Here is a 24754-nt window from a genome sequence, read left to right on the forward strand (position 1 = left end):
CTTATCTGTAAACTGTGATCTCTCCTTCTCACCACCTGTACAGATCTTAGAGAGATATTAAGTAAAAGGCTTAAAGAAATGAAACTGTCAGTTCATCCAAGTTTAGCACTTATCCGAGCATGCTTGTAAACGTTCCCTTACACGAGGTGGAAGCGTTTTTAACAACCTTTCTTCTACAATTAGACTATTCCGTTTTAGAAACTGACACTCTTCCAGTTCAGCAGGAAGTGATTCAAGATAGTTTCCAATGAGCTCTAATTGAACAAGATTCAGTAGCTGACCCACACAAGGGGACAAATTCATCAGACTGTTATTTCCCAGAAGCAGAAACTGCAGTTTTCTGCACTGAAATAATCCTTCAGGCAGCATTTCAATCTAGAAAGAGGAAAGAAAAGAATGAAAATAACGTACATTAAAATTTGTTAGCATAAATGCAGCTGCATGTTTTCTCTATTTTAGGTTAAAAAAGCTCTTAGCTTATAGAAAGTCAAGGAAATGGGCAATTTTTAATGCTTCTCTAATTACATGGGCAAAAGCACAGCTTCAGCTGCCTGAGAACACCTTTTTTTTTTTTTTTTTTTTTTTTAAATATACATGTTTTTATTTCAAATACACTTTGCCACGGGAAGAAACCAAACAAGCAGGGGTAAGAAGTGTGTGTGCATAGGCAGGTAGCAGCGGAGCTAAATGGGCTGCTCCTCAAGAATCACTTAACGAAGACCAAATATCCTGTGGGGAGATATTAGCATCTCCGTGCTGGAAACTTGAACAAGCAGTTGTCATGCAGTGCAGCTGTAACTCACTCCTGGTCTACACTACAGACACTAATGCCTCAAAACAGCCTTTCTAACCCTGACCACAGCCCTCGCTACAGAACCAGGCAGTTTAGTACTGCCCATTAGTTACCAGCTATAATTATTTTCCTCCTGTCAACCACATAGACAGATGAGCTGCTCACAACCCAGCTGTTCACTACAGTTTAGTTTGACATTTTAAGGTAAAAGTTACAATTGCATGTTTCTACTAAGATACTATCTGGGTAAACAGCTGCAAGGAAAGGGAAGATACATTTAAGCAGCCATTGAACCCCTATCATCTCTATTTACTAATTGGAGTCAGATTAATCAAGTTGCTACAGACTGGGTTAGTACCTACTTGGTATTAACCAAGTTTGATGATACAGAAGTCTTAGCAATGAAAACAACCACCACCACCACCTTTCAGCTTTACATTCATCATGATCGCTACAAAAAGCATTTTGAACCAGACAGTGTTCTGGAAGGAAGGCTAGAGTAAGTCAAGTTTCTTTTTGATTCTTTTTTTAAGAAAAAAAAAAAAAAAGTAATTGAAAGTTGTACTTACATGGTTTTTTGTCAAAGCCAAGTACTGCAGATTGGTCAGAAAACCAATTTCTTCGGGGATGGAAGTTAGCTTATTATAGCTAAGATCCAAATAGTGCAACTTTTTACAAAGAAATAGTTGCAATGGCACATTTTTAATATTATTATAATTTAGATACAGTTGTTCCAGGTTTGATAGTGCACCAATCTGCACTGGGACATATGAAATGCTGTTGTGCCACAGTTTTAAACAAGAAAGGTTTTTAAGATGTTGAAAACTTATGATTTCTTCCACTGTTCGGAGATTATTCTCTTTTAAGTCAATTTCATGCAGATTGTTTAGGGTAAAAATCGAGTGGGGAATGCGCTCTAGATCACAGCAGATTAGTTCCAAGGTTCTCAAGTTCACCAACTTCTTCAAGTTATTTAGCACTAGCAGTTTATTTCCCTCATTGTTGATAGACAAGTGCTGTAAAGAAGGCAGAAGGTCTGTAACCACTTGAGGTATACGGGAAAGGTTGTTTTTTAAGTAGATTGATCTCAGATTTTTTAGGCCCTGAAAGCTTTCATTGTATATGGAGTTGTGATGATCTAGCATGAAATACCCTGTTAAGCCCAATTCCTTCAGGTTTTTTAGATGAAATATCCAAGGTGGAATCCTCCCCATCTCACTAGATTTTAGACGCAAGGTTTTCAGATTTTCTTCCAAAAAGTTCAGTGCTGGATAATCCACAGTTAGTGACGAATGATAAACATTGAGTTCTTTGAGATTGACTAGCTGGGACACAGCTGAAGGAAGTTTGGCTTCAGGAATAAGTTCTAAGGTTAGGACTTCTACTTCTGCCAGTTCAAAGACACTGTCCGGAAGACCATTTAACATGAAAAGGTGAAGTTCCATCTTGTCCTGGGAATTTCTTGTTAGTTTGTTTTTCAGTTTTTCCACTGACCACTGATTGTTAAGATTTATCTGTTTCAGTTTGTTCTCACTCAAATCAGACAGGAATATTGAGAATCGTTGTGAATAAAGAGGATCATATTGATCAGCCAAGTGGAGGATAAATGCAAAGTCATTCCTTACATCAGGTATATCACTATAATTACTTTTCTCTCTCAACTTCTCAAAAGAATATTGCTTAAGTGAACTTCTTAACATCCACCACAAACTGTAAGTACAAGTTAAGCCATAGAAGATCACTAAAACGACATAAAACGAAGCCAAAACTTTAAAAATTTCTGCTAGTGAATAAACACACTGGTACCTTTTATAGCCTGTAAAGGCTTGAACATCAACTACACAATCAATTTCAAGTGTAATAAAGGATAAATAATAGGGGACATAAATTATTATTATTACAAATACAATAACTTTGACTATAATCTGTTTCATATACACTGTATATATGACATCCTTCTCCTCAACATGTACTCTGAATTTCTTCACTTTTTCAAATATAGCTTTAGCTTGTTCCCCTTCTTTTTTGTCAAGAACGCTTGAGGAATTTTCTCGTCCAGTTGTTTCCAAGCCAGGCTGTGTGTACGGCAGGGACTGTCTGCTTGCACCTATATCTACTGAATTCCCAGGTGAGGAAATCGCTGCTTTTGATTTGGCGATGGGCAGATTCCTCACGGACTGCTCAGCAACTGTTTCCGAGAGGGCACGTGTTGTCCATGGAGAATCAAAACACTTCTGCAGAATGGCTACAAAGTGCTCAAGCCTGGAACTTGTACTAGGATAGTAGAGCCAGAAATTACTGCAAGCTGCAAAAATAAAGGTATGCAGAAGCACTAGGTATGGAAAAAATTTGGCAAACCAGTGAAGCTGTCTCTCATAACAGACTGCATCGATATAAGAATACTGCTGCCGATGAAGATCATTCTGGATTTTAAGCGGGACGATTATTTGTGCTGCAGAGCTAGAGGACATGTTAAGGTTGGTTTTAACTAGATCCCAAGGCACGGCACAGTGATTGTCAAACTCGAGTTTGCAAGGAAGACAACACAACACTCTGGTTTGAGTGAGCTGGAGAGCCCCAGCGAGCACAGCCACTAGCAGCATTATCATGGTGAGGTAATACCAGAAGACATCCCACCACGGTTTCAGGATGTGGTAGGATGACTGGGCATCTGCTAAGTATTTGAGTTCTGTTAGCGTGATCATGGCTTTCGCCTGCGAGAGAGCAGCAGCTGGTATGAGGCAAAAGAAAAGATATACTTAGTGACAGAAACTGCCTTTAACAATTCTCTAGTAAACACTTGTAACTTATTGTTTTCTCAACTTAAAATATGCATAACAGTTGCCTAGCATCCAAAGCACAGCAAAAAGATCCTAGGCATCCTGATAACTAACCTTAGCTATTACCTCTTTCATATTTTATTTTAAAGAAAACTACTTAGAATGCAAGGATTTAAACAAAGAATGAAACTAGCATGACCAGTTCGGAGAAATATATTTTGACCAAACATTTGAGTACTGTTAAGGTAAAAGCAACAAGCAGGTCAAAGTTAAAGCACTTATTAGAGAAACTAATAGTTCTTCACCTCTGTCCTTAAACTCGTGTTAACTATTATAGTAGTAACAGTAAGTATTATAATGTAGTATAAAGTCATATTTCTTTTCAAAGTACCTAGAATCACAGCAATATATTAATGCAATCACCCTTGTAATTTATTACCCACTCAGAAACAAAGAACTTGAACTTTTAACCGCTACAGCAGATATTGAAAAAGGAAGCAAGAGGGCCACGATGCAGTAGCTTAGCATTAGCGTTTGCAGCTAATTCTTGAATACTTAGCTGACTGACTAAGCTATTTACTGTAATTGACAAAGTGAGATAATTATTTACAAGATTAAACACAAGTGTTATACCTAAGGGATTTGTACTTACTTTACTAATTAAAGAGAATAAAATACACAGCACTCTTCAATCAGGAGGTCTACACCTTTTAAAATTCCTTGGACATGCCATCTTTGCATTTGTCTTCATTCTGGTTGGAAAAACATTTAGTAAACTTCAATAGATGAAGTCATTATAAATAAAGAGCAGACATTTCAGCTTTCATCAGAATTGTTGTCTTTCTGCAGACATCAGGACCTTCTAAGATCTGCACTGCTACAGCTACATGAAGTGGACCGAAACATCTGCAGACATGATCATCTAGAACAGAAAGCCAGAGTCTTGCATGACTTTGCCCTATTTCAACTGAAAAGTAACATTTTATGAGCCTTATGGGTAATGTGAAAACAATACAAGCAATAAGCAAGGCTTCAAGCACTGAAGTTCAAGCACAATTTTGATATATCAACATCTGGCAGAAAAGTAACAGTTTTCCAAAAACAGAAGCCCATATTTTACTTTCTGAGCAAGCTAATAGAGGTTTGTCCGTTGTCAGTTGTAATACCACTGACACTACCAGTCTAGGGGAAACTTACTATAAATTAATGCTAAACAGTATGGATATCAAAGAATGGTTCTCTCCTGTTTGTATCAATATGCTCTTACCGGAAATTTCAGATCCAAACTGAAAACTGACAAGCTACTACAAAAAGACAAACAGCAGGAGCAAGGCAGCACTGTTTGCTTCTCCTGTGCTCACATCAGAATGGCAAGAACAGCCCCAAATAAGTTAACTTCCCTTGCTTTGACAACCCCAGTTTGAATAGCACTTGCAGACTTACCAGGCCCACTCAACACCAAGCAACTGGAAGAAGCCACGTGGTTACAATATTCTCCTGGAGGGAAATAAAGTAACACATCATGAAGCATTTGGATTCCAGTAGCTATTCCAATAATACTAGTGTAACAGTTCATTATTCCTTGCACAACAGAGTGTTTTAAAGACAATGTTTGACAACCAGTCAGCAAGTGAGACAGAAGGAAAAAGGAGAGAAAAGACAGAGCTGGTTCCAAAGCTCTATTTCAACACAGAAAGGCCTTGGCACATCCAGCTACACTAATTTAAGATGGCACTCCTCCCAAATACTTCATTGGTCAGCAGCTAAAAGTTACTTTTCCTGAAGTACAGATGAAGTCATGGCCCTTGTCATCGTACCTTTCTGCACTAAAAGCCACCCAAGTGCAAATGCTTTGGGTTCACATAAGTAGGCATTAGTCCTGCAGCTGAAATGCTTTTGCAGATTCAGCTGAAGCAGTTAAAGTTGCTATAAGGTTAGAGCGTAACTACAAATGCATTTAAAAATAATTATTTTTATATAATTCTCTGGCGTTTGAGTATAAATTCATAAGTGTAAGAACGAGAAAAGATACTGAAAATATCCATACTAAGACACTCATTCCACACTGAGTATCAGCTGAATACTGTCTCAGTTCATGCCAAAAGTGCTTCTCGATTCCAACCTAGAATTAAAACCAATGAACTAAAAGAAAGATTTGGAATCCCTATTAATGAAGCAGGTAAGAACACATTTAAGAGATGAACAAGCAGAATGATGGAGCAGAAAAACAGGAGCAGAAGGCATAAATAGGACGGGTTTCACAAAGACAGCATTTAAAAGTCAAGATGATCACTGAATTGGCTGCGAGTTTAAAACAGTACGAAAAGGTCTAATTAGCATGATGAGAGAAAGAACTTTTCTTCTCAACAAACACGTTGGCCTCAGTAGTGACGTGGGCATATCCCAATATTAAGGCATTGCTTTTAGAATTGTTTATTAGAGAAAGGCTAATGTAAATTGAATAATTCATGTGTACTTTTACTTATCGTAATATTTTATCTTAGCAGGCTACAGCAAAAGTGAAGTTCACTGACTCATCGCCTTGGAATATATATTTTTTCTTTTCTCTGAAAAGAATCCACAAGACTTGAATATAAAGCCTGCTTTAACATTTAGGACCCAAAGCATGCTATAGCTTCTTTGCTTCTTATCTGACATCTACTTAAGACAACAGACTAGAGAGCTCCTGACAATTCGTAAAAATATTCCTACCCAGAAAGGCTCTGTGTGTGTGCGCACGTGCACACGTGTATTTTTCCAGAAATGGGCTCCACAAAGTTAGAATTATGCTAACTACCTCCAGCAGTGCCTGAGCCTAACGCCGTTTGCATCGAGTTCTCCCTCTGCCTGCTTTCTGTTGCCAAGCCGGATTCAGAGGGCTACTGACTATGCGGAATCTCTGGCCTTAAAAAGAATCATCGTACAAAATGTCTGAATACAAATAGAAGGCAGACACTTCAAGAGATTTATCATGCAATAAAGACCAAAAGTGGATGCAAATGGTGCTATACTAATATCATTTTTATATTTCTTTCCTTATTATAGAAATGAAAAATTTATTTAACCATTTGAAACAGGTTCACAAAAATCCAAATCTATCCTATAAGATTAGAAGAGTAAAGGAAAAACTATCAAAGATATTACCTACATATATCATGGCAGACTTGCAGATAAAATGCTTTTGGTAGAAATCCATAACTCTGAAAGAAGCATTCCCAATCAAGCATTATGCTATTCTGAGTTGTACAAAAAGCCATATCAACCGGCCATACAGCTTCCTGTGCGTTCTGACATAAAACACCCCTCCTGCGAGCTCAGCTGCCCTTTCCTGTTTTTTGCCTTTCCTTTAATGCAAACTTTGAAAAAAGTTACACAATCATAGTTTGTTTAGTTAATTCTTCATTCTTAAATTATTCCCTATTCTGTTTCAGTAGTATCATCGGGACTGACACGTACGGAAACAAGTTTCAATGAGAAGTTTGGCACGGCTGTCAGTTCCTACGAAACACAAATTGCCATGTTGCTTGCTTATTCCCAAATCCTTTCAACACTTCTTGCTTATTCCTAAATTCCCTTCCGTAGAAAACAGCTGCAGAAACTACTAGAGAAATACAGGAAGGTAAGAGTACAGGAACATCATTTACTCCTACAAGTATAATACATACATAGTTTTGGTATGTTCTGATTTCTGCCTCAGTGAGAAATCCTACAAACATGAGAAAGCTGAGATTAAACATAATAAAAAACTTAATAAAAACATATTGCATGTATTTAGATACACACACAACCCAGCACAGCTTTCCTGACCAATACCATAATGCTGAAAAAGTGTTTTTCAATATAGATTTAATTCTCACAAGACTTACCCAAGTATTTTGTACAGTCTGCTTATATAAAATGTTCCCTTTATGACCTACCTACTCTGAACTTGATAGCTGTTAGTCTGTTACAAACCCAAGAACACCCCCATCTTTCTGTGGTTTTAGAACACTTTGTAGTAAAGAGTATTAAGAGTCACAATATTAAATGTTTAAGTATTTAAACTCATCTTGCTGATAACTACTTTTTGAAAATCATGCTAAAGCAAAAATATTATAATTTATTCACATGAAATAAAGCTTACTATTAAAAGAATAAGCAGAATATGAGAAGAACAGACTATAAAAATACAAATTACCAGAAATAATGTCTCAAGCCATTTTTCTTTTTCTTAAAAATGAAGGCGGTCAATTCAAATCCTATAAGCATAAGCCAATGGAATAATGCTGTAGTACAAGGGGCTTGCTAAATTTCATCTCCAGCAGCTTTCAACTCATATCAAAGACAGAAAAGCTTTTCAAAATGGCCTAATTCAATTGGCAATTTCTCTTCAGAGACGAGACACAGAAGTTGATCTCCAGGCTCAGTGATTACTTCAGGAGAGTTACCCCTCACTAGAACTGGTCCTCTGCCCAGAAATACACAGTAGTAAAGATCATCATTTTCTAGGCAATTTTTTAATTACTTCAAGCTTTAGAATGCTCGTCAAGAGAAACAAAGCTCAAATACAAATATAAGGATATATTTTTAAAAAAGTATCTATTGGCATCAAAAACCAAAAGATGTTATTTACTGCTTCACTACTTGGTCTCACATTTGGTCAGTTGGTCTCTAATCCGATTACATAATTTTAGGCACATTCAGATGGAGATGACTGAAGCAGGATCTTCTTCCCAAAAGGACAGGAAACAAAAAAAACAAAAACAAAAAAAAAAAAAAAAAAAAAAAAAAAACCACCACACACACACACACACACTGACATGGAACTTTCTTTTAAGATGATACTGCCTTTTTTAGGGAGGCAACTGGTATTTTGGACACACTGTGTTAATATTAACTAAAAATCAATTTACACAGCTAGAGTATACCTTGACAACTATCCCTGTGACCCTCCTATCTTGTGATTTTCCCCCAGAGAAGCACGGTCATGAAGTTTTCAGTCAGTCTCTTTAAGGAATAATAATAATATACTTAAGTAATTTTTCCACAGTAAATTGTTGACTGTTTTACCAATGAAACATCACAAGTGGTTCCTATGCTATCGCCTTAACTTCCAGCTAGTTTATATATATCACTTTTTTTCCAAACCTTTGAACAAAATTAATTTATTAATAAACTAATTTTGCAATTAGTTTTGCTTAAAGAGCTGTTTTGAGACTCTCCTATGGGATTCCCTTTGCCCCCTTAGTCTCATACACACACAAGTCTTGATTTGCAAATAGAGCCTTACAAGCATCCCTAAAGAAGAAAAATAAACACGTAAGAAGAAACTTTACCCCCGTTGTATCATCTGAAATGCACCTTTCTTGACTAAAACTGTTTGCCACCATCTCATTTTTCACACGTCCTTAAACAAGAAAAAGAACAGATACTGCAAAAGCCCTTGGGCAGGAAACTGCTACATACACTCTTAGCAAGGCACTCACTGCAACCATCTCCTTTTATCAGCAAGTGATAGAATACTTAATTCCAGCACTATATTTGCTATACGGTCTTTCAGAATCTATAGTTTGCCCACATGCAGATTCAGTTTTAGCATCTTTAGGAGAGGGATTTATTTTTGCACCAGTCCTCCATCGAAGGCAGATCAGCATTCAGAAAAGATTACAGAAAGCTGCTTTCCAGTTTGCTCTGAAGAAGGTCACAAGTGATAACTACACATGTACAACTGATTATCTTTTTGTACTCAAAAGAAACCCGAAGATGTTCCCAATCTCTGAAATAATCTGTATATTCCTCAAGCACAGGCTTTCAAGACTATGGCAACAACATTATTTTAAGTTTTCCTATGTAAGTTTTTTATTAACTAAAAGTGTAATTTTTAACTTATGCTTCTTACATTTTAAAGTATATCACCTTCCAAACAACTGATTACAATAAATGAGAATAAGCATCTGTTCACAAAACAATACTTTGTACTGCTTATGCAAAGAATCCAAATGGAAAATTCACTTAGAAACATGTTCTAGTTCACTCTAATGCTTAACTAATAAATTGACTATTTTATTTTGTACTCTCACAGAAAAGTTGTGCTCATTTGGTAAGAGATTTTTAAAAACAGCTTCTTTCATTTGCATCTCACATATTCTCCTTTAATACAGAATTATAAAGAAAAAAAAAAAAAAAAACACACACACAACAGTCAGAACACCACACTGTTATGACCTACCAAAAGTCGGAGACCTGGAAGATCTGCTCTCAGAAATCTTCCCAGCATTTCCTAAAGCCGCATCCCAAATCCATTATTGGGTTTCCTATACCATGAGAAGGAGTGTAAAAAAGAAAAACAGCCCAAACCAAAACAAACAAAAACCTAACACCAGAACCTCCCCAGACACACTGCACACCACCACTTAGATGACCTAGAACCTAGGCTACATGGCACCATCCAATCTAGTCACATCTCATTTATTTTCAACACAGAGGCTAGTATTTAAAATGAATCACAACCTTCTATTAGGCTGCTTCTCCCTTTTTTTCTCAACAGCATTTTCAGGTAAACCAAAATTCCAGCACCAACATAAAAAATAAATAAAAATAGAAGCAGAGCATGCATTTCTACTACTGAGAGATCAGCTAAAACAACCCCAGGCTCTAAGAGCACAGGATTGTATTTCTAAGTTTTGTTGTTAGAACCAAGATGTCCTATAATGGAGAAAACAAAGTAAAGCAACAGAGTCAGTTCATGTTGGTTACAAAAAGGGGACACACATACAGAAGGAGAATCAGCTTGGGAGCTGTAAATTGACAACAGTTTAAAAATAAATGTAAAGTCAAACATATTCAAAGAATGCTTCAAGGATCTCCTTGTAGACAAGTCCATCTTCTTTTTGAAATATTAGCAATTTTACAAGAAATGTGAATGAGAGAGCACTGAGATACCAGGCTCAATCAGATGAGATGTGCTATATATTTTTCCCTTTAATAAGGAGCCACGTCTCCTTCCTGCCATATCAATGTGCATCAAAAAAACACACAAGTCAAATTTGTTTGGCCATTTCCTGCAAGCTGTCCAAAACAGCTTCAGCTCTACCAGTGATGTCTTTTGGTCAGGCCTTGGACTAAGTTACAGAGATTATCACACCAAGTTCAAAAGAAAAGATGTAAACAACATGACAATGCAGAAAGAAATAAAAGAAGCCTTGCACTTCCTGCTATGTTTTCAACTGTGAAGAGCACAGTGGAATTTTCAGCAAGTCTACTGTATTTGTGTATCACTGGCTGATGGGACAGTCTTGTGCTAGCATGACCTTTAGATGCATGTTCACCATCCCCTCCTTGTATTAAAACCAGCAATCAGGCAAATGCCAACCTGAGTTTGGTCTGCAAACTGATGCCATCCCCAAAAGGCAAACAGTTTTCCTGGATCAGCCTGTTGAACAGCTTCCTGTAGTGTCTGTGCACACAGGCAAAGCAGACAGGCCCCCTCGGCTGTGTCAGGAGCTCCTCTAGAATGTGAGGATCAAACTACCCTTGCAAGGACACGTGCCAGGCTACATGCTAAGCCAGCCCATCACCTGCACAACCATCACCCCAGGCCAAGCAGCTAACCAGCATGGATAGATCTGCTGAAGGATGTTTTAAGAAACTCAAGCATATATCTTATGCCTACCATTAGTGCTACCCTGCGAGATAAGAGTCCCAGCAGAGTCCTACCCACAACAAGTATGTTATGGCAGTGTTCAATCTACAGGAAAGAAATTGTGCTATTTGCCTTAGCTTTCTGACTCCCTTTCATGCAACTCGCTCCAAGAAAGTGAGATAAGTCACCCTTGCACCCTTTCTGTAAAAAGGTACAATATTCTCTGTTGCACCTTGTGAAGAAACGGACTCAGTCTGGGGTGCAGAGTGAGACAACTTTATTTCCAAACCAACTTCTTTTTATACTTTCTCAACACAAGTGTTGCAAAGCTCACAACCAATCAGCATCTGGCCACCTGCGCGGTTGTCTGGCTTTGTTTCTTTTCTTCTGGCAAGACACGTCGCACACGGGGCAGGGGGAGGTGTTCCTCAGTCCTCGTCTTTCTCGGCTCTGTCCCCCATCTGCTGCAAAGACTGACACCCTTGTGGTTAACTATCTGCTAACAAGGTACTATTGTCTTTGAACAAGCCTCCACATCTCACCCTTCTTTATTTGTTTTTGTTTGAACAGCCATGACTTAATTAAATGGCCAATCTATCCTTAAACACATAACAAGAAACAAAGCAGGCATGCTAACAATAAACAAAATATACCAAATATCAACAGGCTGTCCTACTAGACAGGTTACAAACGGATTTACTGGACTAGATAATCTTCTGTGGAAATCCCTAAGGAGGGACGGATCCAATTAATAGTTCCCAAAAGTTTTTGAAGATCATTCAAAGTCGTTATGTCTGTCTTTAGGGTCAATGATTGTGGTCGAATTTGATGATCAGAAATTCTCCATCCTAAATATCGCCAAGGCGGACTTTCCTGTACTTTATCTTCCGCAATTCTTAATCCTGCAGCTGATGCTGCTCGCGTAATCTGATGCAGAGCCTCTTCTGCTGTTTCCTTTTGCTCTGCAGCAATCAATATATCGTCCATATCTTCCCATTGGCACAGTACAGGGTGGTATCGGAGTCCATACCATTATCTTAATTTCTCCTATGAAATCTGCGTTGATAACTGCAGGTAACACAAACAGCCCTTGTCTCGTTGTTGAAAATCGCCCTATTAACAGTGCTGCCCTTCCTCGCCCCAGGGGGCTGTGGACACCAGTTGGAATTAGCACAACTGATGTATCAGTAATTAGCACTTCTATTGTGGTGGCCAGGTCCACCCCGGCGCTGCCGCTTGTGCTGGCGCACAAGCGGCGGCTGCTTCCCGGTGGGAGCCACTCCGAGGGGTGATTTGCCGTCATGGCGCGACCCCTTGCCGCGCTCCGCTTGAAGTTTCCCGAAGGGGCTAGCGGTCGACCTTCCTTATCAAATTTTGATCGACACTGATTAGCATAGTGTTGTCCTTTGTGGCAGCGCGGACATAGTCCAAGCGCTCCTTTGTTTGCTTGTGTTTTCGGACAGTATTTACGAATATGCCCAAATTGGCCACAAGCAAAACATGGCCTTTTCATAGACATTGTTGCAAATGTTTCGGCCATCAGTGAATATTCATACTGTTTGGTACCGACATTAATACATGCTTTTAGCATGTCATCAATAGTAGGATCCTTTAGTGGCCGCAAAACTCTCTGGCAATCAGGGTTAGCATTCTCAACTGCTAGTTGCTTAAAAATGTAGCTTCGTGCTTGTTCATTATCAATTTGTTTCTCCAGAGCCTCATTAAGCCGATCCAAAAACTTCATATATGGCTCATTCGCATCTTGTCTTATGTTAACAAAAGGTTGTCTTTGTTTACCACTCTCCGGAACGGCCTTAAGGGCGCGGAGAGCAAGTGCCTTAACTTGTTGCAAGCCCTCAGGGGGGATTTCTGCTTGTGCTGTTGTAGCACTGTGATCGCCCTCCCCCATTAGCACGTCCACAGTAACAGCCCGTAAAGGACCTTTTTTCGACAGCCGCTGGTTTTCCTCCCCCTGAGCTCGAGCAAGCTCTCTCATTTTCGATTCCCACATCGTGTATTGCATATCAGTCATAATGAGGCGAAACAAAGTTTTAAAATCATGGGGAGTAAAAACCGAAGAATCACAAAGAGATTGTATAAGGTGGGTGGTATATGGTGCGCCAAGGCCATGATCTGTCACCGTACGTCGCACGTCCTTAATAAGATTATACGACAAACCTTCCCAACGCGGATTCTGGTCTGGTGCACAGATAACGGGAAAGGCTTTCAGCATGCCCACATCCCCCGCCTGTTTTGCTCCTCGTTTTACTGAGGCCCATTTATCGTGAGGATCCGGGGGGTATAGGTCTGGCTCCTTTCCAGGGTCAATAGGACCCGGACCAAAAGGATCATCGTCCTGTTCATCAGGTGGCAGTACCGCAAAGGCTTTTGCAGCACGTTTTCTTTTCTGATTCTCATCAGGACACGATTGAGGTAAAGGAGGCGCGGAGGGGATGGCAGGGGCCCCGATCCCGTCATTTATGTTCGACTGCAACCCACTATGAGATTTCAATATTTCGAGTACAACTCGCCATTGTGGCAACAGGTTAGCAGCAGCCTTATCACCGCGCGTGGCACTATCCCACAGTCGGACCCCAATTTGGTCCCATCTTTCCAGATTAAAAACATTCTTACTATTCACCGAAGGATCGTCTTTAGAAGCCCATGCAAGAACCTTTTGCAGCTCTTCTTCACCTAATTTTTTTCTTTGCGGTTTCAAGTTTTTAGGAGAAGCTTCTAAATCGTCCTTTTGTTCCTTCATTAGGTATGAACCCATAGTTCCCAGCCGCTTACCTCTTTCCTTTCAAGAGGCTTTTAGTGTGCACACAAAGTAAGCTTCCTTTCAGCTTGATCCTTACGCTTCCTTTCAGCGTGATTCCCGGGAGTTCAGCTGGGCGGTGCAACCGGAGAGACAGCTAGTCTTCGTGCCCCACGTTGGGCGCCATTTGTTGCACCTTGTGAAGAAACGGACTCAGTCTGGGGTGCAGAGTGAGACAACTTTATTTCCAAACCAACTTCTTTTTATACTTTCTCAACACAAGTGTTGCAAAGCTCACAACCAATCAGCATCTGGCCACCTGCGCGGTTGTCTGGCTTTGTTTCTTTTCTTCTGGCAAGACACGTCGCACACGGGGCAGGGGGAGGTGTTCCTCAGTCCTCGTCTTTCTCGGCTCTGTCCCCCATCTGCTGCAAAGACTGACACCCTTGTGGTTAACTATCTGCTAACAAGGTACTATTGTCTTTGAACAAGCCTCCACAATTCTCTGCACCTACAAATAAAATATTCAGGTGTGCATTTACAGTCAGTATGACTGTTTCCATCCTCATTTGATAGTTTGTCATGTGGACAAAGCAATTGGTTATTTCAAATACCAATGTTCCAGTAACTAAGAAAAACTTGCCGCACCATTTTGCAGAACAAGCTAATACCTGCCCATCTGTTTCCCAAGGGCAAGCTATGAGAGCTAATTAAAAACCAATTAAACAGAGATAAATAGAAAATTTCTTGCTTTGGTTTCCTGAGCAAAAGCCTGTTTTACATTTCTAACTCATCTAAGGAGAAAAGCTTGTGCAGAAAGGGATCCCCCTTTGAGCTGAGAAGACTAACAGCCACGCAGGCTAACAGTGTCTGGAAGCAGCACTGGTTTAGAGAGAAGGCACAAACCATCGTCAAAGCAAACACACAGACAGAAAGGAGTTAAAACAGGACTTCCAGATATCAGCAACTTGGAACTTGGCTAAAGTGGGAAAGCCTTCATTTTAGCATGGACATCTGTGCTCAAAGGCAAGCACCAAAAGGAAATGGGAGCAATACTTCACACGGACAAAAGATTGCAAAGTAATGTACTCGAATTATCAACACCATCCTAAAATCACACATGCTGTCACAAGCCCAGAAACCACACAGAATGAGAGGCATCATCTATCTAAAAGTGGAGAAAAGTCCAGCTACAAATTCACTATCTTTCCCTTTAAAAAATGCCTCTAAAATCCATCACTAAATTAAACATCCAGAAGTAGAAGTTAAGCAGAGCTTGCCAGACCACCTAGATGTGTTTTTTTGATAAAGTGACTGGTTTTCTAGAAAAAGGGTAAGAGATTTGATCTAGATTTTAGAGGACACAAAACCAAACTCCCACACTCAGGAGTGATTTCCCACTAAATCAACCATGGCAAAGCTGCTAACTTCAAAAAAATCAGATTGGGAGACAGACCACAGACCCTGCCGAATAAGGAACGATTATGGAAAAAAAGGAATTTGCATCTATGTGGACTGAGTAACAGGAATAGGACAAGATTCAAAAACATGCAAATGATTTTTTTTTTCTTTAAATCATGACTCATTTCCTAGGAATAACCAAAAAGCAGCAGGGCAGGTGGGGAGAAAGGGCTAATTTACCTGTATTATTCTTGTAAGAAGAATATGAACCACCAGCCTTAAGAACAAAGGCTGTCCTGCATGAATAGCAAAGACCCCGATCCTACATTAAGGGCCTGTACAAAGCCCATTTGTCCATTTTGATGGCCAAAGAACATTACCATCCCAACTTAGGAAAACCACCACCAGCAAAAATTTTGAACTGCAAGACTAAACGTTGAGAGGAATAGTGATCCTACGGAAGTCAGACTAAAAGGCAGCAGGTTTTCTAGCACAGGAAAGGGATGACAGAGTATCACGGGCAGTGGGGGAGGGAGTAGAACAGCATGGGAAAAACATCTGCCTCCTCGGACAGGGATGCAGAGTGTGCCTGTGCTCAGCTAGTGCTTCTTCAAAGCAGCATGGGAGGAGACCTCTCTGCAGAGATGACTGCAGAAATGCTGTGCAGTCAAGCTCTCCAGCCCAAATATGCTGTGCAAGATACCATGGAAGTGGCACAGATTATACTCTCAAGTGAAACCTAAAAAGAGGTAAAAACAGACTTCCTTTACTGCTTCCCCCACCCCAATTAGGTTTTAAAACTACTACTGCAGTGCTGAAGACAGAAACTGCACACCAGGACTGCCCACCAGCCTTACCTCTGAGTCCCAAAGAGATCTCTGAGCATAACTGAACAGTAAATCCAGAAGCTCTCCATAGCTCGCTCTTCACCCATTTTTTGCCCTCACAAGAAAGAACACAGCAAAAGCAATCGCAGCAGATGCAGGCTGGAACTGATGATCTGTGACATGCTGTGCTTTTTGTGGCTCTCCCATCCTACACAACAGAAGGCTGCAAGTCCTTCATCCCAGGACTAATCTTTCAGAGGTACAGAGAAACCTTTCAGCTGCATGAAGTTAGGTTAAGACTTTCAAACTCATTTTTTTTTCTGCTTTGTTATTCTTGTAACCACATTCTCCAGTCTTTCTCAGACTGAGAAATATGAGCACAGGACAAGAAAACAAGGGTACCAGCAGTATCCCTCTGTTCTAAAGGATTTTTATCTTTGTTCTTCAAGGGCAATAAAAGTACAGAGATCATCATCATAGAACAGCTAATACTTAATTAATATATCTACACACATATGTATTTCCTGGGGAAAATACAGGGAGTTGCTCAAAAATGCTTTATCTCTTTTCCATAGACTGATTCCCTCAAAAACTATAAGTGGTCCAGAGACACCAGGAATATCCAAGACATGCTCTGTGAAGTTACAGACTTCTATTAGGGAATAATGATTATACATATAGAAATGTTATATAAAGAAGCAGGAGTCTTGATGGATGTGTACACACCTAAACTAACTCTGAATTAGTTTCTGAAGTACCTGCAGCCTTACTGCTGTCACAGTAGAATTCTTCACGGACTGCAAACACCGCTCAACATGCCACGTAAGCATTTGGGTCAGTTCTGCAGTCCATGGAGATGCTACACAGCTGTAACTAGACTATAATATACATTTTATGGTAACATAATACCAGAGCTACAGCATGCACTTGACATTTCTAGATGAAAGGAGGATTACAACATCAGACTGAGATCAGGATGGAAGCAGCCAACATTTTTCCTACCTCTCCATAAGAAGCTCTGCTAGCTTGTCTCCTAAATGCTCCAAGGGGAAAATGTTTCAGACCAGAGTAGCAAAATCTGATGTTTTAGATATTCAAAAGCTCCAGCCTACCTAAGTTTCTTGGCTCAAATAACTGGTATCTAATACAATGATCACAAGCAACTCAGTTAACAGGGTTGTTTGCCCGCGATCTGCTGAATAGCTTTTGGCAGGCAATTTCATTTCTTTCTACCTCAATTTCCCCAGTTGTAAAATTATAGTAATGTTTCTCACCTTCGTAAAGTATTTAAATGACAAATCTTATAGAATTACTAGGTAATAAAAAAGGCTCTTACAGTTTATACTGTTACACTCTGCTGGAAGCATACCTGCTATTAATCCTACTGGAGGTCTGTCTCTTTCAGACAGTTAGAATCTTTGCCTAAACTCAAATAAACTCACAGATATTTTATACTTTTCTTCTAGTTAGTATAAACTCGATGTCTCTAATATATGAATGTTTATCTAGTATTAAGTTAAAATTTTCAATATCTGTTCTAAAAAGGAAGCTCATTTTCAGTATTAAACTGCCAAGACCAAACACTGACCTATCAGGATAACAGATGTTAAGAACAAAACGGAAAACGTGAACCAAGATCAGAAGTCAAATATATACCAAACAAATTCTCTATATAGAAATGATTACTACCACACTCCAGCATAGCTACAGGACTTAAGAACAGTCAAAGTGTTTAGGTTTTAAGTTTTCCTGATTCTGCATAAGTTTTACGAATTCTTTCCAGAAGATTTTCACAGACCGCACAGAGAATTTAACTGCAACTAGGAAAATATAATTATCAGGGCAGCCATACAGAAACACATCTGATTTCACTTCATTAGTTCAGACATTGGAAAGCCAATTCAGGTTTTCTGTCGTTGCGAACATTTCTTAGAGCAAAAAAGATTTTGTCTCATTTAATAGGAAAGACAGTCATGCTTGAAAGCTAGCTTGACAAAATGACACATTTGATTTTAAATGTTCAGGCTAAATAGATAAGAAAGTGATGAGAATAAGTATAAACTCCAGTGCCCATCTGTTTCAAATTCAGCTACTCTTTATACATACATGCACACTCTTCTGAAACTCATCTTATTTTTAACAGTTTCCCTCAACAAAGGACAGAAAAAAAAAAGAAAAAAAAAAGAAAAAAGAAAAAAAAATATTCTGAAGCTCTGCAGATAAGCTAATCTGAAACAGAAATGTGTTAGGTTTTACTAGGCTACCAGTAGGGAGTTTGCTGTCTGCACAGTCATCTCAACCTCTAAAATATCTTTCCGTTCCATATATACTACATACGTGTTAAACGGACAAAGGGCCTAGCTACATTTTTCTTTTTCTTCGAATAAGATAAAGTGATTGAAGGACAAATTCTACATTTTGTACAAATTACATACTAATGCTTAGACACAACTTTTTACAGTTTCATTATCACGTGCTATCAGAGACCTATTATCAAAGGCACAGCCCAGACTATGGTAAATTTTAGAACCAAGTTCAGGTGATCAGACTTGAACGCTGCATTAATCCTGCTTTGTTACCTCAACAAAGGCAACATTATCTTAGTACCTGCGTTTGCTCTTCATACTTCCATCAAGGCCAAGACATATTTTGCAACATACATAGTCTTTCCCTGCCCAAAAATGTTAACAGCAGGCTGACCAGTTGGCAAGGTTTTAGATAGCTGCAGTATTACAGGAACAAAAACATTTTTCAGTATGAAGCTAACTTCAGTAACTTCAAAAGTGAGAGATTTTACCGTGAAAGATATTAGCTAATCTTAATTAGTTAATTAAGTTTTAAAAAAAAACAAGCAGACAAAAAACAAAAACAGAAAAAACACACACGCTCAAGCCTTGTATTTGTAAGAAAATGACTAGTTTGAAGCAAAGCTATCTAGCCAACTACTCTTTTAACAACTCCAGTTCAATAAAGTAAATTTGAATTATCCCATTTGACTTCAATTAAATGATGTCTTGTTGCTTTCCTGACTTTGAGTCACTGTCATTGCAAAGTTAATGTTTAAACAATGTTCATATTTAGAGAAGATGTTTGCTTAGAAAATAGCTTTCCTGCAGTGCAAATGCACTAAGCAATAAAAATCATTTTCACACTTCCAGTTTTCATGGGCTAGAAGTGTGAACTTACCACATTTGTTAATGGCTTAGCTACAGTCTAGAAATATACAACTTTAACTTTTTTTTTTTTTTTTTTCAATTACACCCCCTTTCATGCATTTTAGATTACACAGCAAGAATATCAACACTTTGCTTTCATTCAGAGGAAAATTGTTTTAAAGAGTAAATATTTTTGTTATTGTTAAAGTTCAAATGTGCAGTTGTTGAATTCCAGCTCAGTAGACATTTGTATTTGCATGCACAGATTCTCTTGACTACCAGAAAAGATCAAAATAAATATCTGGCAACTTGAACTACTCCTTGAACACCAACAGCTTTATCACAAAACTAACTCTCTAAGGCCTAAGGGTCAGATGGGTGGGTTTGCTGGGTTTAAGCAAGAGGACTTTTTTTTTTCCCCTCCCTTTTTATTCTCTCTTTTTTTTTTTTTTTTAAAAAAAAAAAAAAAACAGCATCACTTTAATTATGCTGGACTACAGTATTCTTTACTATAAAACTGAAGCTTTGTTTCCGCAATAAAGAAAACAAATCACGATAAGTTAGTATCTCTCAAATAAGTAAAATATATTTATAACACAACACTGTCTTAAGCCTCCTAACAGTTAGCAAATAAAAACAAATAAAAATTGTTTTATTGCCATATTCTTTATCCACATGACTGATTCCTTACTGACATTTAAGTCTTTAGTTTCTTAGGCAACTACATCGTCAACTAAAGTATGAGATAATTCTAGTTTAGAATATTTGAGCACTTTCCATGGTAGCCTTGCTTCCATAAGACTCAGGATATGCAAACACAATATTTTTAAATGCAATGACATCAAAAAGAGTTAAAATTCAAAATACTCCATTAAAAGTCTTTTCCTCCACAATTCTGCTCTGATTATGGAAGACTATGAAATTTCCTGCTGTAAACAAGAAGGCAGCTTGCCAGCACTACATCCCAAACTGTATGCTCAACTGTTTTCTAGCTTCTTTCCAACATATTACACTCCTAGAAATTAGTCATCTTATATTAGCAATTGTAAATCAAATAATTGGAAGGAGTTCACCCGTATTACGGAACTTCAGCTTGGTATAGAATCATAATTTGATTTTCACTAGCCAGGATTTGAATTCAAACTCATTTGTTCTAAACAGAACTCAAGCACAGCTACAAACAAGAAAAAGCCTACATTCCAAGTCCAGTACAACTCATTTGAACATATATACAAAAGAAGTCATTAATAACTAACCTGCATATTTGTGTAAATTAAGACTGCATGACTCACAACAAGTTTCCTGACATTAACATGTCTGTTGGCCTATATTGTAATACTAGTGTAAACAAAACGCACGCCACGGCCTCTCAGCTGTATTTACCACCTACCACAAGGCACAGTTGTAATTTTTTGATGTGTGATTCTCAGTTCCACACAGGACATAAGTTGCAAATGCCCTATCTAGTAAATGGTTATCTCCAGCTGAGAAGAATCAAATAAGATATTCAGAAGTTAATAGCACATCTGTTTGTTGAGAAAAAAAAAATAGGCTCAATACTAACTAAGCATTTAAATTACAGCATATTTGAAAATTAGAATATTAACTCTACTTCTTCCCTTTTCTCTGCGCTGCCTCCTCCTCCCATGGCTACCCATGATATCTGAACCAACTGCCTTCACAACCACAGCAAAGTAACCGCAGGAGCAACTTGCAAAAATGACACCACATGCAAGATACCCTTCGGGCAGCATTCATGAGGATGCCTCAGAAAGGCCAAAGAGAGCCTGCAGGTTAGAGCAGGCGACACAGCCAGCGGCGTGAGACATCACAACAGGCACTGCGGAGACCAGGATAATCCACACTCCAACCCCTCACTCCCACCGGGGGGCATCCTAAACCATATTCCCTCAGCCAACACGGGGTAAGTAGGCTGAGAACCAATAAACATTTTTACAACATATTGTTATGGGAAGGACCATATCTTTCTCCGCGCCTATCATCACAGGCACTGCACTAGCACTAAAGGAACACAAGATAATTTTTCTCACTTTTATGTTCAGTAACCCACTATAACGTTGTTCTCCAAAGCTCCTTTTACAATGCTGAAGTACTGATGCTAATTTCATCAGCATTGCCGAACACTGCGTAAAATCTATTCAACATGTTTTCATCAACTTCAAAGAGCAGCTCTATGGGTAACTTGCAAGAAAAGAAAGGCAATTTTATTTTTCTCCCATGAGACTCCCATGTTACTGAGAAATAAAAAAGTACAGAGTCAGATGAGTAGCTTTTCTCCCAGGAGCGCAAGGGAACACACACATTAATGTGCTCGTATACTTGCTACGAGTTCTGAATCCTCCCTCCTCCTCTACACAAAAATATGAGGAAGAAATAAAGAGAGAAAACTGAATATTCCACTAAACAAAAAAGGAGATTAAAGATTTTTAAGTAGAGCCCTGTAATATTATAATTTTTACTTTTGTTTTAAAGCAATACAAAAATAAATAATTTTTAGAGCCCCTTGGCTAATAGTGCAATTTTACTTGCTATTAAGAGCTACTGTGTACAGCAATCTTCTAGACAGTGCTTATTTCATCAATCAAAACACTTTCAGGACAAGGTTCAGGTGCTGTCAACCTATACTGCTTTTGTATTCATAAGAAATCAGACATTTTACCAGTTTCAGAGAGTTTTTCAAAGGTTTCAGGTGTCTTATCATTTCAGTGGGAGTTTCCTAAACATATTTAAAACTCAGGTCTTCCTTTCCAGAGGAAGCCATATGCAGTTTAAAAAAAAAAAAAAAAAAGGATAATATTAGTTCTGACAAATATTCTGTTATCTCACTATAATGATGCTTTAAGCATTCAAGAAAACCCTGGAGGAGGTTTGTAACCTATCTTAACCCTTGGCCCTACCCTGGAGAGGCTCCTTTCTTAATTCACTTCGTGTCTCTTGCGGGGCTCAGCAAGGGAGGACTCAAAAAAAGCACTACTGAGCTGCAGAAGTCACCCTTTGTTCTACAGTGAGTTACACAGAGTAAGAAGAATATATTAAATATAAAACTTATTAAGCAGTGTGTATCAGCTAGATCCTCTAAGAGTTCAGCAGTTAAATCTTGGGGTCTTTTTCTTCTCCAAGAGCCTCAGACCAGATGCCCATGTCCCCTCCAAGACACCACATGTTAAGTTAAAACCCACGCCTTACCTTATCATTTCAGCAGGTGGGCAGGAAAAGCTGCAGCTCTGCACAACGCATAGGCTTGAAACAATAACCGCGTTGGTTGCAGCCTGCCCTCTCGCTACCCCGACGCTACGTGTTTTTAACGGCCGCAGCAGCTGCCGCCTCAGCCACAGCCCTCCTGCCCAGCCCAGCTAATACCGACGCGCGTTAAGCGGAGCCTCAGGGGAGGCCGTGGCAGCGGCTCGGCCACCTGCGCGGCCGCGAGGGCCCAACTCGCTCGGCGCGGCCCGGCAGGGCAGGTGCGGCCGCACCTGGCGCCGCGGGCAGCGGGGCCGGCAGGAGGCGCCGCGCGGGCCGCGCCGGCTCGGCTCGGCTCGGGTCGCGCGAGGACAGGCGCGCGCGGCCCTTACGCAAAGCGCAGAGGGCTCCGCTCCCCGCGCCGCGCCCGGCCCTGGCGCCGCGCCGCAGGAGGCGGCTCCGCGCTGCCTCAGCGGAGCCCGCCGGGTCCCGCCCGCCGGGTCCCCCCCGCCTCTCCTGTCCTCTCCCCGCGCGGCCAGTGGGCACCTGCCGCCCCGCGCTTACCTCGCCGCGCCGCCTCCCACGTGGCGTGACCCGCGCGACGCGAGGCGCCCCACAGCAGCGGCGGCGGCGGCAGCACCGCCCGCCCGCGCACCCCGTGCACCCCGTGCGCGAGGGAAACCGCAGCGCGAGGCACCGGCTCTAACCGGCACTTCTCGGGCGAGGCGCCGCCCGTCGCCGTCACGTTACCGGCGGCGCCCGCCAATGGCGGCGCGGCGGCCGGAACCGCTGACAGGGCGCGGGGCGGCGCCGGGGAGGGGCGGCCGCGGAGACAAAAGCGCCGCCGCGCTCGGCCGCGCTCCGCGGCGGCGCCCGGTGCCGCTGCCCGCGGTCCCCGCCGCGCGGCGCTCACCTGTGCTGCGGCGGAAGCACCTGGCGCCCCGGTCCTCCCTCAGTGAGCGGCCGTTGGCCCCTGTAGGGACTCCCCGTCACCCCCGCCATTTCGTCGCGGTTTTTGCCGCTCTTGCAAGGAGCCGGTGCGAGACGGGCGGGCGCGCGAGGGCAGGGTGGACATTGCGGGCCAAGGCGCTGCTGAGGAGGGAAAAGGGCCCCAGGGGGCAACCGGGCAATGTTACCTGTGGTTTGTGGCCCAGATACAGCCACGAGGCGGCTTCCGCCTGCACAGGTTGTGGGAGCGGAGGCGGCTGCCTCCAAAGGCCTCAGCACAAACCAATCCACTCAAAAGCAAGAGGTGAAATAAGTGAGAAAACAATTATTGCCAGCAACTAAAAAAATTAATTAAATAACATAAACAGAATTTAAGTATGGATGTGCTTGTAATTTCGGATGTTTTCTGTGACTACCAGGAGGCCTCTGCTGGGATGTTGCCTCTGGTGCTGTAGGTGCTGCAGCAGGAGGAATCTGCGTGTGGCCGGGAGTGACCCCAGAGGAGGGTTGAGTAATGGTAAGAGGGTTACGAAAACTGATCCTGTGTGGCTAGGTTGGAGGAGAAGGGCTTGTCTGGTCTAGAAAAGAAAGACTGGCAACACCTTCAATATTATAGCATAGTTAAAGTAAGATTAAATTTCTACTAGATCCTACCAGTATCTCTACACACCCTGCAGCAATGGTAGTCCCATTATCATAGCCAAGTACATCCAGTATCCTCCTTTTTTGAAAGAGGGAGAGAAAAAACATGTTACATGTATAACAAGATCCTTCTGTGACACTTCAATTCCAGTGAAAACTCAAGAATAATATTAAAAAAGTCACTAATGTACACAATGTGCTTAAAAAAAATCTTAAATTTGGCCTGTCTTTTTCACTTCTTCTTTCTCTAGCTGGCACTGTAATTCTCCCTTCCTTATTTAGAAAATCTATTCAAAATTTTATTTGCAATATAATTATACTTCTTACACTCTTTCTGCTATTGTTTGTTTTTTATCTAGTCATCCGTTTTCTGGGAAAAAAGGTCTATTTTCAAAATACTGCTTTTTCATAAAACACCAAAATTCTGTTTACAGCTGTACAAAAAAACCTCTGTTTAAACAGGACAGATACTATATCTTGCAAAAATAGTAGTTTACAAATTGTATATTTAAACAGACATTATTATTAGTTCCATCTTAAAAGAGCTATTAAAATATAACATACTTTTGTGCAATAAAAGTTTGGAAAGCCAAACATTGCAATCAAGCCAAAAGTGAAACTAACTTTA

The 24754-nt window shown here is 40.4% G+C and overlaps 1 protein-coding gene across 1 annotated transcript; it reads right to left on the reverse strand.

Annotated features, from left to right (window-relative positions):
* On the reverse strand, positions 1-23132 carry LRRC8B (leucine rich repeat containing 8 VRAC subunit B). Its single transcript, XM_088526047.1, has 5 exons — positions 23101-23132; positions 5017-5070; positions 4226-4325; positions 1363-3524; positions 1-375 (listed from the first exon to the last, which is right to left on the reverse strand). The coding sequence occupies exons 4-5, from the start codon at positions 3496-3498 to the stop codon at positions 103-105; spliced, it is 2409 nt and encodes an 802-aa protein (XP_088382173.1). The 5' UTR covers positions 3499-3524; positions 4226-4325; positions 5017-5070; positions 23101-23132; the 3' UTR covers positions 1-102.
* Positions 23133-24754: the final 1622 nt, after the last annotated feature.

Source organism: Tinamus guttatus, unplaced genomic scaffold, assembly GCF_059628265.1.
Source record: "Tinamus guttatus ecotype Peru unplaced genomic scaffold, ASM5962826v1 Tinamus_guttatus_pri_ptg000242l, whole genome shotgun sequence".
NCBI lineage: Eukaryota > Metazoa > Chordata > Aves > Tinamiformes > Tinamidae > Tinamus > Tinamus guttatus.

What these genes read in the sequence shown, in the direction of transcription:
- LRRC8B (XM_088526047.1), bottom strand. Translation starts at nt 3,498, where the DNA reads ATGATCACGCTAACAGAACTCAAATACTTAGCAGATGCCCAGTCATCC. An exon ending in TGGCTTTGACAAAAAACCAT is followed by an intron (nt 376 to 1,362) that starts GTAAGTACAACT and finishes TCCTCTTTCTAG; the next exon opens with ATTGAAATGCTGCCTGAAGG.